At 34.3% G+C, this 21,323-nt stretch overlaps 1 protein-coding gene across 2 annotated transcripts; it reads right to left on the bottom strand.

The window, feature by feature from the left end:
- On the bottom strand, positions 1-10,729 carry LOC107037099 (uncharacterized transporter YutK). Of its 2 annotated transcripts, XM_015255460.1 has the most exons (13): positions 10,417-10,729; positions 9,864-9,917; positions 9,714-9,773; positions 8,897-9,068; positions 8,653-8,824; positions 7,304-7,469; positions 6,048-6,242; positions 5,388-5,549; positions 4,268-4,361; positions 4,013-4,172; positions 2,788-2,956; positions 1,229-1,568; positions 1-335 (listed from the first exon to the last, which is right to left on the bottom strand). In XM_015255460.1, the coding sequence occupies exons 1-13, from the start codon at positions 10,441-10,443 to the stop codon at positions 259-261; spliced, it is 1,848 nt and encodes a 615-aa protein (XP_015110946.1). In that variant the 5' UTR covers positions 10,444-10,729; the 3' UTR covers positions 1-258. The 2 variants fall into 2 exon arrangements, with proteins under 2 accessions (XP_015110946.1, XP_015110947.1); XM_015255461.1 differs by lacking the exon at positions 6,048-6,242.
- Positions 10,730-21,323: the final 10,594 nt, after the last annotated feature.

The following is a 21,323-nucleotide window of genomic DNA, read 5'->3' as shown; positions in this document are numbered from 1 at the left end:
TTTGTTTTTTCTTGAGTGTGAAAAAATTTCACAGAGCATGCGAATTTATTTACCTTTTCAAGATTTTTTTTTTTTTACATTTGAGAGAAAAAAATCAATAGATTTTGATTTTTCCATATGTCTACGTGATGTTTTTAAAATGTGTACTTTCTTCTGTTAGAAAATGAAGTACTGGACGAAGGATTAAGTACAATTGAAATTACAGAAATGAGCGATGTTCATCGGGAATACTGTTTGAAAATATTTTCAGAATATTTATCAACTTTTTGTCACCGGACTCAGTGTTGTCCCATTAACGACGGTTTGAGCGTAGAAATCCTCATTCATGAGCATTCCTGAAAAAACAATTGCGAATCAGTAGCGCAGTGGTAAAACGGTTTGAGGATATCCAAGTATTTTTCGCAGTTCGGTACAGACTACACTACACTATAGATTCAGCCATTTTCAATCCTCAAATTCGTCATTAAGGATGTTCGACACCCTTTTAGTCAAAATTGACGTTGTTTTCATTTTTCTGGCAAATTATCGATGGGAGTGACGTGAAAAAATATAACGATTTTGTGGTTTGTCATTCTTTAATGGCTCACGAAGTTGCGTAGTGGTGCGATAATTTTCATGCGTTTTTTCTACAGTTTTGTGATTCTTTTTAAAAGTTTAGAGAAAACGCAGGAAAATGTTCGCACCACCTTAAAATTTCGTCAGTCATTAAATAATGACAAAACGCAAAAACGTTATATTTTTTCACGTCAATTCCATCATAAGTTTGCCAGAAAAATTAAAAAAACGTGAATTTTGGCAGAAAGGGTGTAGAACATCCTTAAACTACGGGAGAAAAATATGAAAAAAGATCATGAATATTCAGCGTCCTTCAAATTACATTTTGCACGGAATTATTATTTTGTTAAATATTCGTTCTTTATAAATAAATAATTGAAATTGTTTGTATCGATAGATCAATAACGTAGGAAAAGCACTAAAATTACCGATGCCCCATTCAACCGCGTGTATAAGTAGCAACTTCAAAAATTATTCCCATTATTATTGTTTAATTAGGGGTCTTGACATTTTGCACATGGCTTCCAAATGGATCGAATCATCCGTTCAGCAATTTCCATTGAATTCTCTGCTTTTTTTTCCCGCTATGGACCCCGCCATAATACCCTTAAACCGTTTTACCACTTCGCTACTGAATTGTTCATGTGTATATAAGCAACAAATGAAGAATTACCAGCAATGGAGGCAGTCAAGAAGCAAACAGCGGAGCCAGCGATGAAGGCTCTTATGGCGACAGACGCAATTTGCTCCCGTTTGTCCGGCGCCATTGATCCCAATCCCCCCATCATTATTCCAATCGATCCAGGATTGGAAAATCCGCAGATTGCGAATGTGGCGATTCCTTCGACCCGCGGGGTGAGTCTACCCTGGGCTTTGAATTCTCCGAGTTTCTGATAGGCTACGAATTCGTTAACTACTGTCTTCAGACCTATCAGGGTGCCAACATCTTCACACTGGTCCCAGGGCACACCCATTATCCAACTCAAGGGCATGAATGCTTTGGATAAGAGGTACTGAAATTTGAGGAATTTTTGGATGACGATTCATTTTCATTATCATTATCATATTATGAGTGGAGAAAATTTACTTGAAAATTGTACAGAAAATTTACTTGATTATTTTTGGTAATCGGATCTGGTCTTCCCTGAGCCAATCAGAGGTCAGTATTCAATAACATGAAGTATTTCCCAATTAAAATTACAGCGGTTATTTCCCCCTGGCTTTCGATAGTTTCCCTCTAGCTCTGCAATTGTTTCTCTAACCAAATAACTGTCAAATATTATCCTGTGGAGTGAAAGAAAGTCATGAAGAAGGTCAAACTGAGTCAGTTTGGGAAGGACCCGATTACAAAAAATAATCTGTCGAATACCACTCGACCTTCAAAATTAATCGGCAATTCCCTCGTGTTTTACTGCGTATCAACGATCGGGATAAGTTTTGCACAAAAATTTTAATCTGCAAAACTTCTCCCTCTCGCTGCTACGCAACAAAACAATCGGGAAATATTCGATAATTTCGTAGGTCTCGTGGTATTACTACTGAAAATTGTACAGAAAATTTACTTGAAAATTTTATAGAAAAAATTACAGTACTGAAAAATTCTGTAGCTTATCTGAGTCACGTTTCTTTCAAACCAAACGTTTTTTAAAAAATTGCAGGCGGCTGTATCTTCGATACGTCCATGGTCTTTCCTTCTTTCTCGAATTTCCTAGAAACTCCTTGCATTCCCTCCAATTTTCTGGAAACTCTTTGAATTCTCTCGAATTTTCTAGAAACTCCTTGAATTTTTTCGAAATTTCAAGAAACTTCTCCAACTACCTCGAAATGTCTAGAATTTTCTAGAATTCCGATAGGTGGCGCGGCACATAAGGACCGTTTGCCAAAATGACCCCCCATATTGAAACCATAGACGTATCCACGTCAAAATTATATACAAACTTTACTTGAAAATTTTACAGAAAAAATTATAGTATTGAAAAATTCTGTAGCTTATCTGAGCCACGTTTCTTTCAATAAAAAAAGTTCTATAGAAAAATGAAATTCTACCGACTTTTTTCCGTTTCTATTAGACATTTTCTCTAGAAAACGCACGATGAAGCTGCGGAATTTGTCAATGGAATCGTTCAAAAACTGATAGACTTTTCAGTACAAAAGTCAGTAGTCTAATAGAATTTCCCACCGAATTCGCAAGGTTTTTCTATGCATTTTTTCGTACGTAAAATTTCATTTTACCTCAAATGTTAAAGCAGGAAAACCAACAAGACCTCCAATCCACGATAGAATTCCATTGAGGAAAGAAATGAAGGAAACAAATGCCACAATATTTGCGACAATTCCAAGTACTAGAGGAATTCCGGCTAGTGCGCCTTTCGTCGCGGCATCCATCACACTTGTGTCCTCACTAAAAAATCATCAAGCTGAGAATACAAATTGATGAAAATACCAAGGCATTTAATGAATTTTATTTTTCGTTTTGCGGAAGATAAGAAAAGCCAAGGGCTCGTGATGTTGATGATTTAACATGAATTAGGGAAAACAGAAATTCAAAAAAATCATGGGATATTAGGCAAATGGCGCGCGCATAAAATGGAGGACTCTGATGTTAAGAGCTAACAGAATGTCGCTAATTTGCCAAATTTTTGAACAAATTTTCTGATGAAAGTTATCGATATTTTTACAAAGCCAAGCACATTAATCTCCAGGAAGCGATGATGAAGATCAATGTGCTTTGGGTTCAAAAAATATTAATACCCAGACGAAAAAATTTAATAGAAAAACCTATCGAATTCGTTAGAAAATTCTATTGAATTTCTATTAAACTGTTCTATTAGTTTTTAGCCGATTCTATTAAAATGTTCAATAGAAAATATTCAGTAGAAAAAGTCAATAGAATTCAATTTTTCTGTATAACTTGTTCTATTGAGATATGTTCTATAGAATTTCCTCGGCTCAAATTTTCTAAGTTTTTTCGTTTGATTGTCTTGATGAGAAGAAAATAAAAAGAGAATGAAAAAAACTTGAGAAAATTTGAGTCGAGCAAATTCTATAAAAAATATATGAAAAGAATAAGTTATATAGAAAAACCCAATTCTGTTGACTTTTTCTATTGAATATTTTCTATTAAACATGTCAATAGAATCAGCCAAAAACTAATAGAAAGTTTAACAGAAATTCAATAGAATTTTCTACCGAATTCGATAGGTTTTTCTATTAATTTTTTTCGTGCGTGATAACTTTGAGCAGGAAATTTGTTTGAAAATTAATAGAAATAGAACTTAAGCTAAATCATCATCATAGATGGCTAATATTCATTCATTATTCAGATTGTTTTTGAGAGTGATTAATTTTTGCAAATAACGAAAGTTCCAATAGGATGTGAAGAAGGAATTGGAAGATTATATGATATTATTTTAACATTTTGAAATAAAGAGGATCCTTATTTTTCGATTTCACTCACGATTTTTGCAGTGGAATATTCTTGAAAGTCGTCTGACTCTTTTCGGTCTCCGGGTAAAATAATTTTGCATAACATAGAGCTGCAGGTGCTGACATTACAGAGGCTGTTATGAGGTGCGACGGTTGTGCCCCAAAACTAATATAAGCTGCCAAAACCGTTCCTATGGAAAATCACAACAAGAGCTTGTGATCAAACAGATTAATCTCATCTCCAGCATCAAATTGTTTGTAGCAATGAGTGATAATGAATTTTTACCTGAAACAGTTGCAAATCCGGAGCACATGATTGCGTGAATTTCAGACGTCGTGAGTTTCGAAATATAGGGCTTTATCAGTAACGGGGATTCTGTCTAGAATATGGACAAACGAATGGAATAATAGTGGAATGAGCAGAAAATGTTGTAGGGTAAACAGGCCCTAATAGCTAATAGCTGGACGGTTAAGGAAATGTTGGACTTCATGAAAGCCCGGGTGGATTATCTTTCGAACGTGATCTTGATTTATTTTTATTTTGATAATCTGAAATGATCTCCACTTGCTATATTCAGTTTTACGACAATTTAGCCCTCGAGTCTCCAAAAATTATGATTGTACAATCAAGAAACTGTAAAAAAAAAACTGAACATTTTCAAAGAGCGATTTTAAATAATATTGGGAAATAAATCCAATAGGGAGGAAATGGCAAATTAATCATTTGATGTATCTAATGGCTGTTAGATCGTTAGTTACCATGATAAATTATCCATTCACTATTTCCTCTCTATGAGACTTATTTCTTAATCTTTATTAAAAAAGTTCATTGAAAATGTTCAGTTTTTTTCTACTTTTTTTGATTGTCCAATTATAATTTTTGGAGACTCAAGGGCTATGTTAAACTGAATAGCAAGGGGAGAGATAGAACCGTAAAAAAGACAATCGGTTGTATAGAAGAAAGGAATAATAAGAATAATGATGATAACATTCAACTAAATTGAAAATCTGACAAAATGAGTTGAAAAGAAATCTTATTCAATTTAATAAAATGAAATAAACAATGAATTATACATGATAGAAGGAAAAGATGTGCAGAATAACCATTTGGAAACATATTGCCAATTTATTAGCAAAAATAACTGTACTATATGCAATACAAGAGCAATTTCCCACCTGTTTTTCTTGCTGTAATTTTGATACTTCGAAAAAAAAACTTCATCACACGATTATATATTAGTGTTATTACTGATAATGATAATAATCCGTACAATTTTCATTCTATTATTTATAGAATATTCAATAAAGGGTGAAATCGTTCAGGTACTGGCCTCAGTATTGCTAGTGGCCTGTTCACCCTATTATAAATCTGCTTCTGAGGAAATAAATTACGCAAAATATCGTACCATTCCCAGGAACGTATTGGCAGCTGAATTCAAGGATTCACAAACTGTCGTACCCATGATTGAATGCAACGCCCAGCCCAGTTTCGTAATGACCCATTGCATAGCGCCCCAATAGTAAAGTATTTGGATCATAAAACTGAAGAAAAATATCACAGGAAGTACCTGAGGAAAATTGAAGACATTAAATGGCTCACTGGTTCGAGAAAATTCAGTCGAGGCGACACGCACGAGAAAATTTCGTAGAAAAAACTTGCGTATTCAATAGATAATTCTATTGAACTTTTATTGATAATTCTTTTAGTCTTCGGTTGATTCTATTAAAGAGTTCTGCAACTTTACTGCGTGTTTTTTTGTGGAAAATGTAAAATGGAAACTTTATTATAGAAAAAAAGTAGAATTCATTAAAATTTTTGCTATAGCAGTCGACAAGAATTTTCATTTTTTTCGACAGTTTTTTCCATTCTATTTATCTTTTTCTCCCGTTAGAAAAAATCGAATTCCATTGATTATTCTACAGAATATTTTTCATTGAACGTTTTTATTGAAAAAAAGCACGTAGATAAACTGTGGAATTTTCCAGCGAATTCGCCAGGTTTTTCGATGACATTTTTCCGTGCGTGGAGAGGGATCTCTGAATTACTAAATTACTTTCTTACGTACAGAAAAAGCGAAGACTCCGTTATTAACAAGCGTATTTGAGAATACAAAAGACGCCCCGTCCTTGGCGTAATCAAGAAATTTAGCGACTTTATTCGATAGGCATTCGAAAATTTGTCTACCAATTTCCCATCGAATTGTTATCAAGCCGAATAAAAATTGGAGGATTATGCCCCATATGACAGGTCTCCAATTAATCTGTGAAGTGAGAGAATTTTTATATTGAAAATATTTTAATGTTTTTCATAAGGGACTAAGGGGCTACGAGCGAGCCCCCTTGCTCGCTCGGCTCGCCAACCCCCCTAGACGCTCATATGATACCCATATAGCCTCATATGAACCTCATGACTCTTATGTTGACCCCATGACCCTTATTTGGACGCTTATTCTGACCCTTGTGACCCTTAATTTTGGAATCTTACTTTCGAGTACCATATTTTCATCACGAGAAATCGATTTGGATTTTTATAATATAGAGAGATATTCTGACCCTTGCGACCCTTATTTGGCTCCCTAATCTGATCCTCATAATAACCCTCGCAACCCTTATTTTGACCCTGGTGACCTTTACTTTCTGATCCTTGGTTTTTGACCCCCATGACCCTTATTCTGACCTTTTATGTTGTCCTCGTGATCTTTAACTGATCCTTGTGACATTTAATCTCACCCTCTTGACCCTTATTCCGACCCTCGTCACCTATATTCTGATCCTCCTGACCCTTAGTCTGACCTTCATGGCCCTTATTTTGACCCTTGTGATTCTTATTCTGGGCCTCGTGATCCGTATTTTGACCCTTGTGACCCTTAATTTTGGAGTCTTAATTTCGAGTACCGAATTTTTATCACCAGAAGACGATTTGGATTTTTATAGTATAGAGAGGAATTATGTCACTTGTAAAAAAATTTAATAGAAAAATCTATCGAAATCGCTAAACAGTTCAATTTTTCTACTCAATTCAAATTTTCCAAATTTTTTTCTTTAATTTTCTTGATAAGAAGAACAGAAAAATGGAATGGAAAAAAAAACTTGGAAAATATGCGCCGAGAAAATTCTATAGAAAATATTGACTTTTTCTACTGAATATTTTTTATTGAACACGACAATCAAATCGGCCAAAAGCTAATAGAGAATTCAATAGAGATCCAATAATATTGTCCAGCAAATGCGCTAGATTTTCCTGTTGAATTTTTTCGTGTGTATTTTCATAAATTTTTCATTTTCATATTTTTTATAAAGGAAAATATCATTTGATACTTACCTGTGTCGGATGTTTCGAGAATACGAAGCCAAAGAGAAGAATTGTGGCAAAGCCAATGCAACTTATCAGGCGATCTCTCGAGTCAATTGTATCGTAAATTAAGAAGATCACTAGAGCAATGAAGAGTGCAATATAGAAGCTTGTTTTTAAAGAACGGGAGAGGCAACTGAAAACAAAGCAATTGTCATTTATTTATTCACTCAGTGTACTTTTTCTTCAACGTTGAAGTACGAAAATTGAGTGAACAATATTAGACACTCATGATTTTTTAATAAATATTTAATAAATTCAAATCAGCAGGATAAAAAAGTCGAAGCTGGGGATTTTCGTCTTAATTTTTGTCTGAAAAGATGGCGATTACACCAAAATTTTGAAAAAACAACGATTGAAAAATATAGATAATTGAAGGAGTTATGATTTTTTGAAAATTACTAGTTTTTATCCCAAAATTTTTTTTTTCAAATTGCCCTCAATATTTTTACGATATTCCAAGCTATCAGATCGCCCTTTGGCAGACTGAAAGAACATGGAAAACCCATCAAAATGAGGCGTCATAGATAACATTATCTTCAATTTGACGGGGTTTATACGAGACAACGTTTTTTTAGCCGTTAATTACTCAACAATCTAATTTTTTTTAATCTGAAATTTTCACCAAAAAATGTCAATAAAATGTCAAGAATTTTGACGCCAATTCATTGAGACAAGTATTGACAATGATTAGTCAATTCAATTAAATTCTCGATTACCAATAAATGAAAGCTCTTTGAAAAATGTATTTCCATTCTATAATTGAATATTCGCTCATTTAGGGGATAATTGCACGACTAATAGCAATTTTCGGTCATTTTCAATATTTGTCCCACTGAAAAAAATTATAACCACCGAATCACGGCGAAAGACAGACTTTAATTGGCAGCAAAATTCCTTTCATTCGATTGAAAATTTTTGGTGAAAATTTCAGATTTTTTAAAAATTAGCTTTTTCAGAAATAAACGATTAAAAAAAAAATCTCGTACAAACCCCGCCAAACTGAAGATGACGCCTCATTTTGAAGGGTTTTTCATGTTTTTTGAATGTGCCAAAGGGCGAATTGATAGCTTGAAACCGCGCAGAAATATTGAGGACAATTTGAAAAAATTTTTTTTACAAAAAATTGAGGCCAATTTGGTTAGTGTTTTCAACAAGTCATAACTCAATTATCAATATTTCTCATTTTTTCTTTATTCGAAATTTTTGTCTAATCGCCATCTTTTCAGAAAAAAATACAGGCAAAAATTCCTAGCGTCGATTTTTTTGGCATAGATCTGCTCATCTCCAGAATGTAAAAAATTTCGACAGTTTCTCACCTTCTTCCACGAATGGATTGAATGCAGGAAGAAATCGGAGAGAATACTGTCTTAATACCATCGCTGAGATACCTCTTGATAACGTAATAATACAGAAGACTAAAATAAACAATTCCGAGCAGGATCAGAAGCATGCCATATCCATTGCACCACTCGAGCTCACAGTTGGAGTCTAAAATTAAAATCTATGAAAACACGTGTCAATGTTTATTGACCGTGAAAATCGAATAAACGCCGAGCTCACTGTGATTCGTCCAGTATAAACTGGCGAAAACGGCGTAAACTAGGATGATTGCGTGCAGAATGACGTATTTCAATGCTTTTATAGCTCTACGATGCTTGGAAAACCAGGAGTTCATGGAGGATTTTCCGTTTGCGAAGCAGGAGGTCGAGATAATTGATTCATTATCGTCTTTCTATTGAAAATTAAAAAGTATAATATCAAGCAGTTTTTTTTCCGGAGGCCTCTCAATAACTGCCTAACTTCTAAAAAATTTGCGTCAGAAATTTTCAGCCGACAGGGGATGAAAAAATATGGAAGATGGGTTTGAAAAATTGTTGATTTTTCAGAGTGATATGAAGAGGATAAATAATTTTAGGAAATGTTTGAGAATGAGGCGGGGTGCCGCCATTTTGCTGAGGTATCCAAGCAAAATGGCGGCGCCTGCACCTGTCAGTAACCTCGTACTTTTGAACATCTCTTAAAATTATTTATCCTCTTCGAAGCACCTTCAACTCGTCTCATCCAGTTTCCAGAAAATGAACAAATTTTTTAAGTTATCGTTCAGATTTTTCCATCCCCTTTTGGCAGAGAAATCAGGGCAGAAAGTATCCCCCGCATTGCAGTATTTGTTTTCCCTCCCGCGGCCTCTCAATAACTGCCTAACTCCAGTTTTTATTCATTTGTAGGGAGAATTCATTACGAGGACATAATTTCCAGCGGATTTCCTCGTCATGTTCATCTGTTGTTTGAGATAAACATTATGAGGATGAAGTGCTGGAATTGACGCAAAGATAACGTTTTAAAGATAACGTTGATAATCAGTGATAATGAGCTTTACCATGTCATCGACACTTCCCACGAATTTTTTCATGCCATTCGATGAATCTGCATCGTTCTCCTGCGATTGAGAATTAATAAAATGATTAGATTTTCTTTTTATTCTTGCGCTCGGTTTTTTAGTGTTTTAATTTTTTCAGAATTTAAATACCTTTGAGAGGTCCAGGGATATTCGCAAACTGTGTTTGCTTATTTTTCGTTCCACCTGTGACAGTAAATCATTTTGAAAAAAATAAAATTATTGTTCGATAATATTTATTTGTTCATTTATTACTGTTTTGGTATTATCAATTATTTTGTTGAGCTCTCATCAGTTTTTTAGGAAGGGGGGAATTTATTTTAAAAGAACATTTTTGTTCCGTAATTTTATGGTTACAGTCAACTATTCACTCTACGAAAATTACTGTATCATTAATAAAACAAACAGTATTATGATAACTAAATACAATCCCAAGGGACTTTTTTTATCCTTAAATAATTATCCATTCCTTCCACAAATGGGCAATTGAAAATCCCTTTCTGTAATTGTCAAAAAACAATTAATTAATCAATTTTCAAGAAACTCAAAATTCCAGACTATTTAATTAAAAATCAATACTTTTCGAATCTCAATTTTTTTTCTAACAATTCAAAACAGTAAAAGAACGCATTCGAAATGGATAAAATGTCAACTCTACAGTAAACCTATTTTTAACACTCATTACCTCATCAAATACTGAAACACCAGCCATTTTCCTTATTTCCAGACACTCTTATTATCTAAACATTCACAATAAAAATGCGAAAACGAACTGTTACCAATGGTGACACGTTGGCAAACCACAATTTCACGCGATAACAATGAATTCCGTTGTGACAATAATCAGGTGAAAATAATGAATTGATATCGAGAAAATAGTTCCAGCAACAATGATTTTATGCCGTGCAAAGGCATCCCGTTCTCTCGAATGTTAAATCAGTGACGAGTTCACGTGCACAACGCTCGACGGATACTGATGAGGATGAGCCGAGCGTTTCTGCGGTGATAGGAGTATCTGAACCCCCTTTGATTATTCTAGGGCCCTGGGAACGATCAGCGGCGGTATTGATAATCAGTTTTGATAGGCGGAATTAACTGATGTCAATTGAGGATTCGCGAATGGAGGGAATGAATTGACGGGCGTGATTAGAAACAGCTCGGTTCTTGGAAGTTGATAATTATTTGTGAGAGGTATTGTGAGTGAGAACAAAATGTTTCAAATATTTAATCACTGGGAATTATTATCATTTTTTGTCATATAAGAAAAACACGAGGTGAATGCTATTTATCGCACGCTTATTCGGATTGATCAATTGATTCGAAGGCGGTCAACAGCCTCTGCGCAAATAAATTAAACTAATTGAAAGATCTGAAACTGGACGAAACGAGTTGAAGGTGATCTGGAGAGGATGAATATTTTTGAGAAATGTTCAAAAGTACGAGGTGGCAGGTGCGGCGCCGCCATCTTGCTTGGATACCTCCTCCCTCTGCCGCAAAGGGTTTCAAATAGAAATGAGAAAATTCGAGAAAATTCTCCGGTTGTTTAGAAAATCTGAGAACATTCTGCGGTTTTCCAGAAAAATTACGAAAATTCTTCGGTTTTCTCAAAAATTTGAGAAAATTCTCTGGTTTTCTATAAAATTTAAGAAAATTCGCCGGTTTTCTGAAAAGTTTTACAAAATGCTTCGGCCTTCTGAAAAATTCAAGAAAATTCTCCGGTTTGTCAGAAAATTCGCGAAAATTTGTGAAAATTCGGCGGTTTGACAGAAAAATTGAAAAAAATTTCGGATTTTCGAAAACATTCTGATATTTGTTGAAAAATTCAAATTTTCGTCAATCTATACAATTAAAAAAATCCGACGCGACTGTATCCTCTGTATCGCAGTAAGAATTAACGTCATTTAGGTGGCGATGGACCCATTAACAAAACCAACCGACACGTTGACGCACCCGTACCTGTATAATACCCTAGACGTGTCCGCGTTAAGCCCAACTGCTGTATCAAGCATACAGCTACTTACGATTCTTTCATAACAACATGAGACCCAAAAGACGAGCTGCACGGAAGGTGAAAAAGTCGCTTGCATCTAGAGAAATTTGACAATGTCTGCTCCATCGAGATGGACAGAGATAAAACGTAGACGAGTGGCAAGTGAGAAGAGATAATAACACCCTCGTATCTCCCGCATTTCTTATCACTTTACATTTGAGATCCGATGAATCTGTCGCCACAGGAAGTCATCGTGATCCGTCAACTACTGATGCACGCAACACTTTCCCCCGGAAGTTTGTATCAAGTTAACGCAGCTCCTGCCCCAGTTCAATCCGGAATTAGAGGAGCTGAGTTTATTGTCATACTTCTATTATTCTGGTTTTCCTTCCGAATGGAATCTTTGGGATTGTTCAAATTTAAGTTTTGGATTCTTTGTGTTATATCGATCCAGTATGATCCAAAAAGTCTGAAAATGAATGGATGGAATTGAATCTTTTTTTCAAATGTAGGTATTGTTGAGCCCCATCGATTGCCATTAATTAAAATTCAACTTATCAATGAATTTTTTGAATTTTCGACTTTTTTCGAAAATCGGTTGCCCCACGATAACTAAAAAAATATTCTCAATTAATTGAATGATGGCTTGAAAAAATTGTTTGGATGTCCTTTGACCGAGTTCGAAGATGAATGCGATAGCATTAATCGTTATTTTGATGCATTTGAAGATTTTCAAAAATTTTGTTTTTTTTGAGAATTAGAATTCCGGGAATATCTTTGAATATCATGCTTCAAATGAATTCAATCATAGTTTGAAATATTCTTTTTAGTGCCATCAAGTTGGAGTTAAAAGATGATTACGATAGCTATATTGATTGATTTGATTTTCATGATGATTGTTGAAAATTCCGAATTTTTCATGACTTTTCTCTGAAAGTGAGCTTTCTGATGGTTTCTTCAAATTTGATGTTTCAAATTCATTCAAGTATGTATAAATAAAATTTTTCTATTAATATGTTATCAAAGGACTGAGGGGAGAGATAGAACTGTAAAAAAGACAATCGGTTGTATAGAACAACGACATAATAAGAATAATGATGATGATAACATTCAACTAAGTTGAAAATCTGACAAAATTAGTTAAAAAGAAATCTTACTCAATTCAATAAAATGAAATAAACAATGCAGTAGCGAAGCGGTAAACCGGGTCAAGTGTATTTTGACTTTTGGCCAGTTTTTGCTGAATATCCCGGAATCTAGGAGAGATATCAAAATTTTTCTCATGACCTTTTCTATAACCCTCAATTGGCTCCACAAAAAAGGTTATGACAAAAATTTTTCTATCACTTTCAGATTCCGAGATATTCGTCAAAAACGACTTAACCCGGTTTACCGCTTCGGTACTGAATGAATTATCCATGATAGAAGAAAATTATGTGCACAATGACCATTCGGAAGCATATTGAAAATTTATTAGCAAAAATAACTACATTATATGCAATACAACAGCAATTTCCCACTTGTTTAAATTCATAATAAGAATATTCCCTGATCAATATTAATAATTTCCCCGGAAACAAATTTATATTCCCATTGTTTGAATGAGAGTCTTCAAAGGAATCTTAAATACCAATTAAGATAATTGGAATACAAATGGAGCAGATGTCAAGTGTCAAATAACGCGTGAAAATTCGGCATCTCAAACCGTGTGAAAATATCAGCGCGACATATGACCAATCAGCGAAATTTCGCCCCTCCCACGGGGTATTCGTATTTCCATTTGCCAAGATTCTCTGTCTCTGAATTTTTTTTCGTCTCATCTATCTCTCGAATTCTCCCTTCCGGCTATGAATGAGTGAGAGCAGTACTATAGAGAGGCTGTATTGGATTACATGTGCGACGTAGTAAGACAAGCCATGGCCTAGCGCAAAAATTTGGAACGTGACTGCCTCCTAGGTGTCGTATCGCTGTCGCGAAGAGATAATGGAGACTTCTCACTTTTTTTTCGAACACAACCCGAAGCGATAGAAACACTACCGTCGAACGCTCTTAATTAAGGGTCAAACGGGAGAGACGAGTGGAGTGATTACAATGAGGCAAATGGCGGGATTGTAGAAGCAATCTGTAGAATTTCACTTCTGTGGACAACTTTTTTTACTGCGACATTTTCTATAGGAATTCCTCGGCGCCAATTCTCTTGAAAATCAGATTTAAAAAATTGGGAAATTTCAGCCGAGGAATTTGTATAGAGTATTTCCCTCGTCGGAATCTCGGCCAATAGGAGGGCCGCATTTGATGTCACGTGCTACAACCTACATGATTTTATATCGGTAAAATTTGGTAAAACCACGGCACGTTGCTAAGGGAGAATAAATAAAATAATTGAAATGCGAAAGTGTAGGTTGTACCACATTGACATCAAATGCTGCCCTCCAGGGACCGAAAGTCCGATGGAGGAAATACTCCTCCAAATACCCCTCGAGCTTCAAAATGCATCGGGTATTTCCCTCAACCTTCCCTGCAAACAAACGATCGTATCAAGTTTTGTAGGAAAATTTTTAAACGTACAAAACTTGACACTCTCGTTTGTTTGCAACGAAGCTATCGGGAAATACCCGATCATTTTGAAACTCTCGGGGTATTACTACTGAATATATCTCAGTGGAATAAGTCGCATAGAAAAATGCAGTTTCAATTATATTTTCTATAGAATATTTTTCATTGAAAATTTCTATTGAAAAAAAACACGGAATTTTTTAATAGTACTGGGCAAGAAATAATGGAAAGTCTAATGGAAATTCTACTAATTTACGTCGAGTTTATTGAAGAATTTCGCAACATTACTGCGTGTTTTTCTATAGAAACTATTTTGCAGTAAAAAATCTGTAGAATTTCATCTTTCTCTACAATTTTTCCTATTGAGACCTTTTCTAGTGGAATTCTTCCTATTTAAAATATCTCAATAGAATAAGTTGCATAAAAAATTGCAGTTTCAATTATATTTTCTATAGAATATTTTTCATTGAATATTTCTATTGAAAAAAAACGCGGAATTTTTTAATAGTATTGCACTATTAAAATTTAAAATAGTATTGGGCTATTAGAAGTTTTTAATATATTATTTTAATAGTAATTCTACTAATTTTGGTCGATTTTATTGAAGAATTCCGCAACTTTAATGCGTTTTTTTTTAATTGAAACTATTTTGCAGAAAAAAATCTGTAGAATTTCATCTTTCTCCACAATTTTTCCTATGGAGACATGTTCTAGTGGAATTCTTTCTGTATAAAATAGCTCAATAGAATAAGTTGCATAGAAAAATGCAGTTTCAATTATATTTTCTATAGAATATTTTTCATTGAACATTTCTATTGAAAAACAACACGCAGAATTTTTTAATAGTATTGGGCAAAAAATAATAGAAAGTCTAATAGAAATTCTACTAATTTTCGTCGAGTTTATTGAAGAATTTCGCAACAGACTCGCGTGTTATTCTATAGAAAAATGTCCAATAGGAGCTATTTTGTAGAAAAAAATGTATAGAATTTTATCTTTCTCTACAATTTTTCCTATTGAGACATTTTCTACAGGAATTCTGCGTCATAATTTTTTTAGGTTTTTTCTACTTTATTCTTCTTCTCGTGGTGTTTAAAAAAATCAAACAAAAATCTTGAAAAATTTCAGCCGAGGAATTTCTATAGAAATTCTTCATCATAAATTTTCCAGGTTTTTCCACTATATATTTCTTCTCGTTTTGTTAAAAAATCTTGCAAAAAAAATGGGAAAATGTCAGCCGACAAATTCCTATCAAAAATATCTCAATAGAATCAGTTGGATAGAAGAATCAAATATGTATTTTCAATTGAACGTTTCTATTGAATAAAAAAATACGCGGAATTGTCCAATAGTATTACGTAAAAACTAATAGAAAATTCAATAGAAATTCAATAAAATTCTGAAGCAAATTTGCTAGGTTTTTCAATGAATTTTTTTTATGCGCGACAATTCTTTCCACATGAAATGTTCAACACTTCTCAGAGTATGAATGACATTCTGATATCTTCGTTTCTTCAACTGGTAGAACCGTATCGAGAGTGACTGAAACCGATTCTTACTTTGATCCGAATTGAATGAGATTATCATGAATGAAACGGCCATTCTGGCGATTTAATCACGAGCACTATTGTTGTTATTTTAATGTTCTCAGAATTGTTTGTGGTCACGATTTCGCGTATGGACAACCTTGACGTTAGCTTTCGGTTTTAGTGGCCTTTCAAAGTTGATGAATTCGATTCGAAAAATTTACGATTTAAAATTAAAAATAAGACATGAGGAAATAATGAAATTGGCTAGTGTGTTACATCACTCGGAGGCTCGTTGGAAGGAAAAATAACAAGAAATAAGAGGCGACGGGCTGTACTTCATCCACGTGTCAATGGAGGTCTCTCTTCAGTTGAATTATATTTCTTCTTTAATCAATTGTATCAGACTTCTTGTGAAAATTCTCATCTCGATAAAAGTGAATTAACTTGATAAAATGGTTTTAGAATTTTTTTTTTGAAAAATATTTCCTTCATTCTATTTAATAGGAAAGCAAATTGTTCAACTAACTACGCGAATATCCTTGATATCGCTTGTAGAAACATTTGAATGAAGAATGTTCTATCGTTGCATAAACATTTGTAAATTCACATCAGTGATTTAGAATGATGGAGAACAGAAAACAAAACGGCTCTGTTTTTGATCGATCTTCAAGTTTATTTTTGGCTGCGTTATTGTGAGGGGTACTCCCATTGTCACGAGTGTTTTGCGTTTCAATTGTTTGGAATCAGAATATTTATAACATCAAGAAAAGCTCATAACGCAGGTTATGCCCGTGTGGAATAAATGACAACTACCGACGCAATTGAAATTTGAATTTAAAAAATTCACAAAATTCAAAGAGAATTAGAATTTAGAGAGAAAATAGAGTGAGGCTGATCACCCCCAACGATTAACCTCACGTTACGCTCGAAATCGGAGTGGATGTGGCGCCTCGCAGTGAGTCGACTAAAAAGTATACGGAGTTGTGACGTCATCATCCCCTCCCTGCGCACATTTTTAATAATTTTTATTGAATAAACGAAACGATAAAATTGTAGAATGTCTCATGCATTGGGTCCTTGAGCTCTGAACAATAAAGGTCTTCCGAATTTAATTGATGCGTCCCATACCACTCAAAATTCCCAGAATATATCACCGTCAAACCTTTCTCTCGACAAAAAAAATGCATCGGCTGTTATCAGCATTGACCCACCAAAAACAGAAAGTTCTCGCTCTGAAATTCCCATAAAACAACAAAGTCTTGAAAAAATGCATCGCAATCCTTGATCTTTCATGGAGACGTCTGGCGCGTGTCTGGCGGCCTCACCGCATGAATGATCAATTTTCTGCATGATTATCATAAAAAGAGAAGGAATGTCTCTTGTATGCAAAAAAAATAAATATCCAAAAAATCGAACCATTTCCCGTAATTGTACAACTGAAAAAATACACACATGTCTTCAACAAGTATGAAAAAATTTCCTAGAAAAACTTAGCGAATTTGCTAGGCAATTCTATTAGATTTCTATTGAACTTTTTATTACTTTTTGGCCGATTCTATTGATATGTTCAGTAGAAAATATTCTGTCGAAGCAGTCAATAGAATTCGATTTTTCTATCGGACTTATTCTACTACTATTATTATTATTATTATTATTATTATTATTATTATTATTATTATTGATTTCGAGAAAGACAGCATAGCTGGTACAAATCTCATACAAAGTAGAGTGACGTGGAAAACGGCGTGGCGACTTATATAAACTTTGAATGTAAATAACTACTTANATATATATATATATATATATATATATATATATATATATATATATATATATATATATATATATGCGTATGTACACAATGCCCTCGCAAAACTATCTTTAGCTGGAAATCCCCCAAACATCAATCAAACAACCCCCTCCGGCTCTATACGACTCTATGAGGCCTTGAGTGGCTAGTAGCCCCTAGCCCGTGGAAACCCCATCGGTCACCTGCAACACTGACAAAAAAAAATAGAATTGAGGTATTTTCTATAGAATTTTCTCGGTTAAAATTTTCTTCATTTGTTTCAATTTCTTCTTCATTTATTTCAATTTTGTTTCATTTCCTTGATGAAAAGAAAAGAAACGTAGAATGAAAAAAACTTGGAAAATGTGAACGGAAGAAATTCTATAGAAAAGACCTCAATAGAATAAGATGTAAAGAAAAATCGAATTCTGCGAACTTTTTCTACAGAATCTTATCTATTGAACATGTCAGTAAAATCGGCGAAAAAAATAATAGAAAATTCAATAGAAATCCAATAGAATTATGTAGCGAATATAGAAAATTTTCTATAGACAAAGTTCATAGAATTTGGTTTTCTACGCAACTTATTCTATTGAGATATTTTCTATAGAATTTCCGCGGCTCGAATTTTCCAAGTTTTTTGCTTGATTTTCTTGATGCAAAGAAAAGAAAGGTAGAATGAAAAAACTTGGAAAATGTGAGCCGAGGAAATTCTATGGAAAAGACCTTCATAGAATAAGATGTATAGAAATATCAAATCCTATGAACTTTTTCTACAGAATCTTTTCTATTGAACATGTCAATAGAATCAGCCAAAAACTAATAGAAAATTGAATATAAATCCAATAGAATTGTATAGCGAATATAGAGAATATTCTATAGAAAAAATTCATAGAATTGGATTTTTTACACAACTTCTTCTATTGAGGTAATTTCTATAGAATTTCCTCAGCTCAAATTTTCCACATTTTTGTTTGATTTTCTTGATGAAAAAAAAAGGAAAATTCGAGCTGAGAAAATGTTATCTCAATAAAATAACCAAATTCTATGAACTTTTTCCACTGAATATATTCCATGAAACATGTCAATAGAATCAACCAAAAACTAATAGAAAATTCAATAGAAATCGAATAGAATTGTCCAGCGAATTCGGCAGGTTTTTCTATTAATTTTTTTCGTGCGTAAAATCATGGAAATTTCACATTTGATTTATGTGGCAATTACAACTTCCTCAGTTTGAATCGGGAAGTTGAAAATTATCTCCATAAAAATTTCAGAAAAATATTCAATTTTTTGTTCTATTATTTCCGCTGAATTGCCGCGTCATTATTTTGGTGTGTCTAGACGCCAGATTGTCTGTCCGTCCGCAGGAGAAAGAGACTGTGACACTGTATACCTTACGTCACTTCTCCCTCTCCCCCTCCCCCCATCATTATCTCTATCGCTCTTTCTCTCTCACTCCTTCTGCGAGTCCCGGCACAACCGCAAATGACCGAAAATAAATAAATAAAAAGTATCAGTCCACTCTCCTCAAAAAACTTTCCTCCTCCATCCTCTTATTAACGCGCGTATGGACCCAATGTGAATGACAGACATGACGTCAACGACGGCCCGCAAAATTGTACTGAATGTAATTTTAATCGAAAGAACCTTTTGCCTGCAATGACAAGTGCATTTCCGTTTGTCGAAAAAAATTTTCATTTTTTTTCATTCACCGCTTGATTCCATTCCATTGGGATTAATTGCTTGATTCAACTCATTTTTCCTCAATGGAGAGAATGAAAAATAACGTTAAATGTTTTGGCGCTGGCATAAACAGAAGAGAATGAAGCTATCACTCGTTAGAATTCGTCTGTCGAAGCAAAACTTGGTGCTCGAGCATTTTATTTCGTGAATTTTTAATGTCAGCGGTTGAGGAATGTGAGAATACGTGACATGATTTTTGTGTTTCATTCAACGTTAAAGTATATATAAATACGACTGGGAAATTTTTTTATGAATCATGTCAAATCACGTCTAAATGAAATAAATAAACAAGTTGAATTTTCCAAATAGTTTTTTTGGCAATAAATAAGGGATTGAAATAATGCTCTTGTGACCTTGAATGTGACGTCACAAGTTTGACCCGTCAGCGCCACCTCTCGTTGAATTTTACGTCTTGAGAAATTAAATCAGTGCGATTGGCAGAAGTGAGGTGGTATAATTTAGGACACTATTTCAAGCAATGGCATAGATAAATGGACGACAGAATCGTTAATCACGACCGATGATTAACCTCACTTATTCTCTCTAGAGATGCAAAATTATTTTAAGATCGCGTTATACGATGAAAAAATTGCGATCATGTGACGCACAAATTTCCTAACAGCATATGGTAGTCACAAATAATTTCTCCGCGAATTGTTGTCACATCTGCGTCACAATACCGGTCCGTCAGCGCCATCTCCCGTCGAATTTGCGTTTTGAGAAATTAAATCAGTGCGATTGGCAGAAGTGAGGTAGTATAATTTAGAACACTATTTTCAATAATGACATAAATAAATGTCGCAAAATAATTTTGTGATGCGACGTCATACGACGAAAAAATGACGGTCATGTGACGCATAAATTTCTCAATTGCAAATGGTAGTCACAAGTAATTTCTACACGAGAGATGTTATTATGTTCTACACGAATTGTTGCTACAACATTTACGTCATAAGTCCGGTCAGTCAGCGCCATCTCCCGTCTAATTTGTGTTTTGCGAAATTAAATCAGTGCGATTGGCAGAAGTAAGGTGATATAATTTAGAACATTATTTCAAACAGTAGTATACATAAATGGACGAAAGAATCGTTGATCACAACCGATGATTAACCTCACTTTATTCTCTCTAGAGATGCAAAATGATCTTGAGATCGCGTCATACGACCAGAAAATGGCGGTCTACGCACAAATTTTTTACCTGCTAACGGCGGTCAAAAATAATTTATACGCGAATTGTTGTCAAAAATCCATACAGATGCATGATGACAGTCATAAATAAAAAAATTGTTCCAACTATAGAGATACCAAATAACCGTGATTTTCATTCCAAAATGGACATTACGCTAATAGGAAATGAATTAAAATGAGAATTGATAAAAAAAATTAAGTTGCATCAGACAGATGAAACAAGACAGTCATATTTTTTGGCCAATTGTGACGGTCATAAAGGAAGGGGGAATTGTAACAGCCGCCACAAACACCTCGTCACGTGACGGATCACGTGATCCATTTGCATCTCTAATTCTCAACACTGGAGCGGAAGTGGCGCCTCGTAGTGAGTCCACCCCGAAGTGTAGCGAGTTGTGACGTCATTATCCCGTCCCCTCACAAATTTTCAATAATTTCTATTGTACAAACAAAAAGACAATGATTTCTTGAATTAAAAATGATCTACTTCAATCATTTCTTCACAAAAATACAATTTTTCCATGATTATTGTCACTAAAAATTTATAATCACCAATTTCAACGAAAACCGCAATTTTTAGCCTCAATTGTGCCGAGAATGCATCGAGACTGATGAAAATAGTAAAAACCTATTTTCTAAAAATACAAAATGGAGCAATTCCCCCAAACCCATAAATTTTTCCGTCTCAAGTTCGCGTAATAAATTATGATGAAGTAATAGACCGAAGTAGGAGGACGTGCACGAGGCAAATTGGGTCTTCTGGACCTAGTTGTCCGCGCCGCGGCGGTCGGGTG

Source organism: Diachasma alloeum, unplaced genomic scaffold (assembly GCF_001412515.2).
Source record: "Diachasma alloeum isolate Michigan unplaced genomic scaffold, Dall2.0 Dall_scaffold_00213, whole genome shotgun sequence".
Classification (NCBI taxonomy): domain Eukaryota; kingdom Metazoa; phylum Arthropoda; class Insecta; order Hymenoptera; family Braconidae; genus Diachasma; species Diachasma alloeum.
This window is presented reverse-complemented; position numbering and strand designations above follow the sequence as displayed.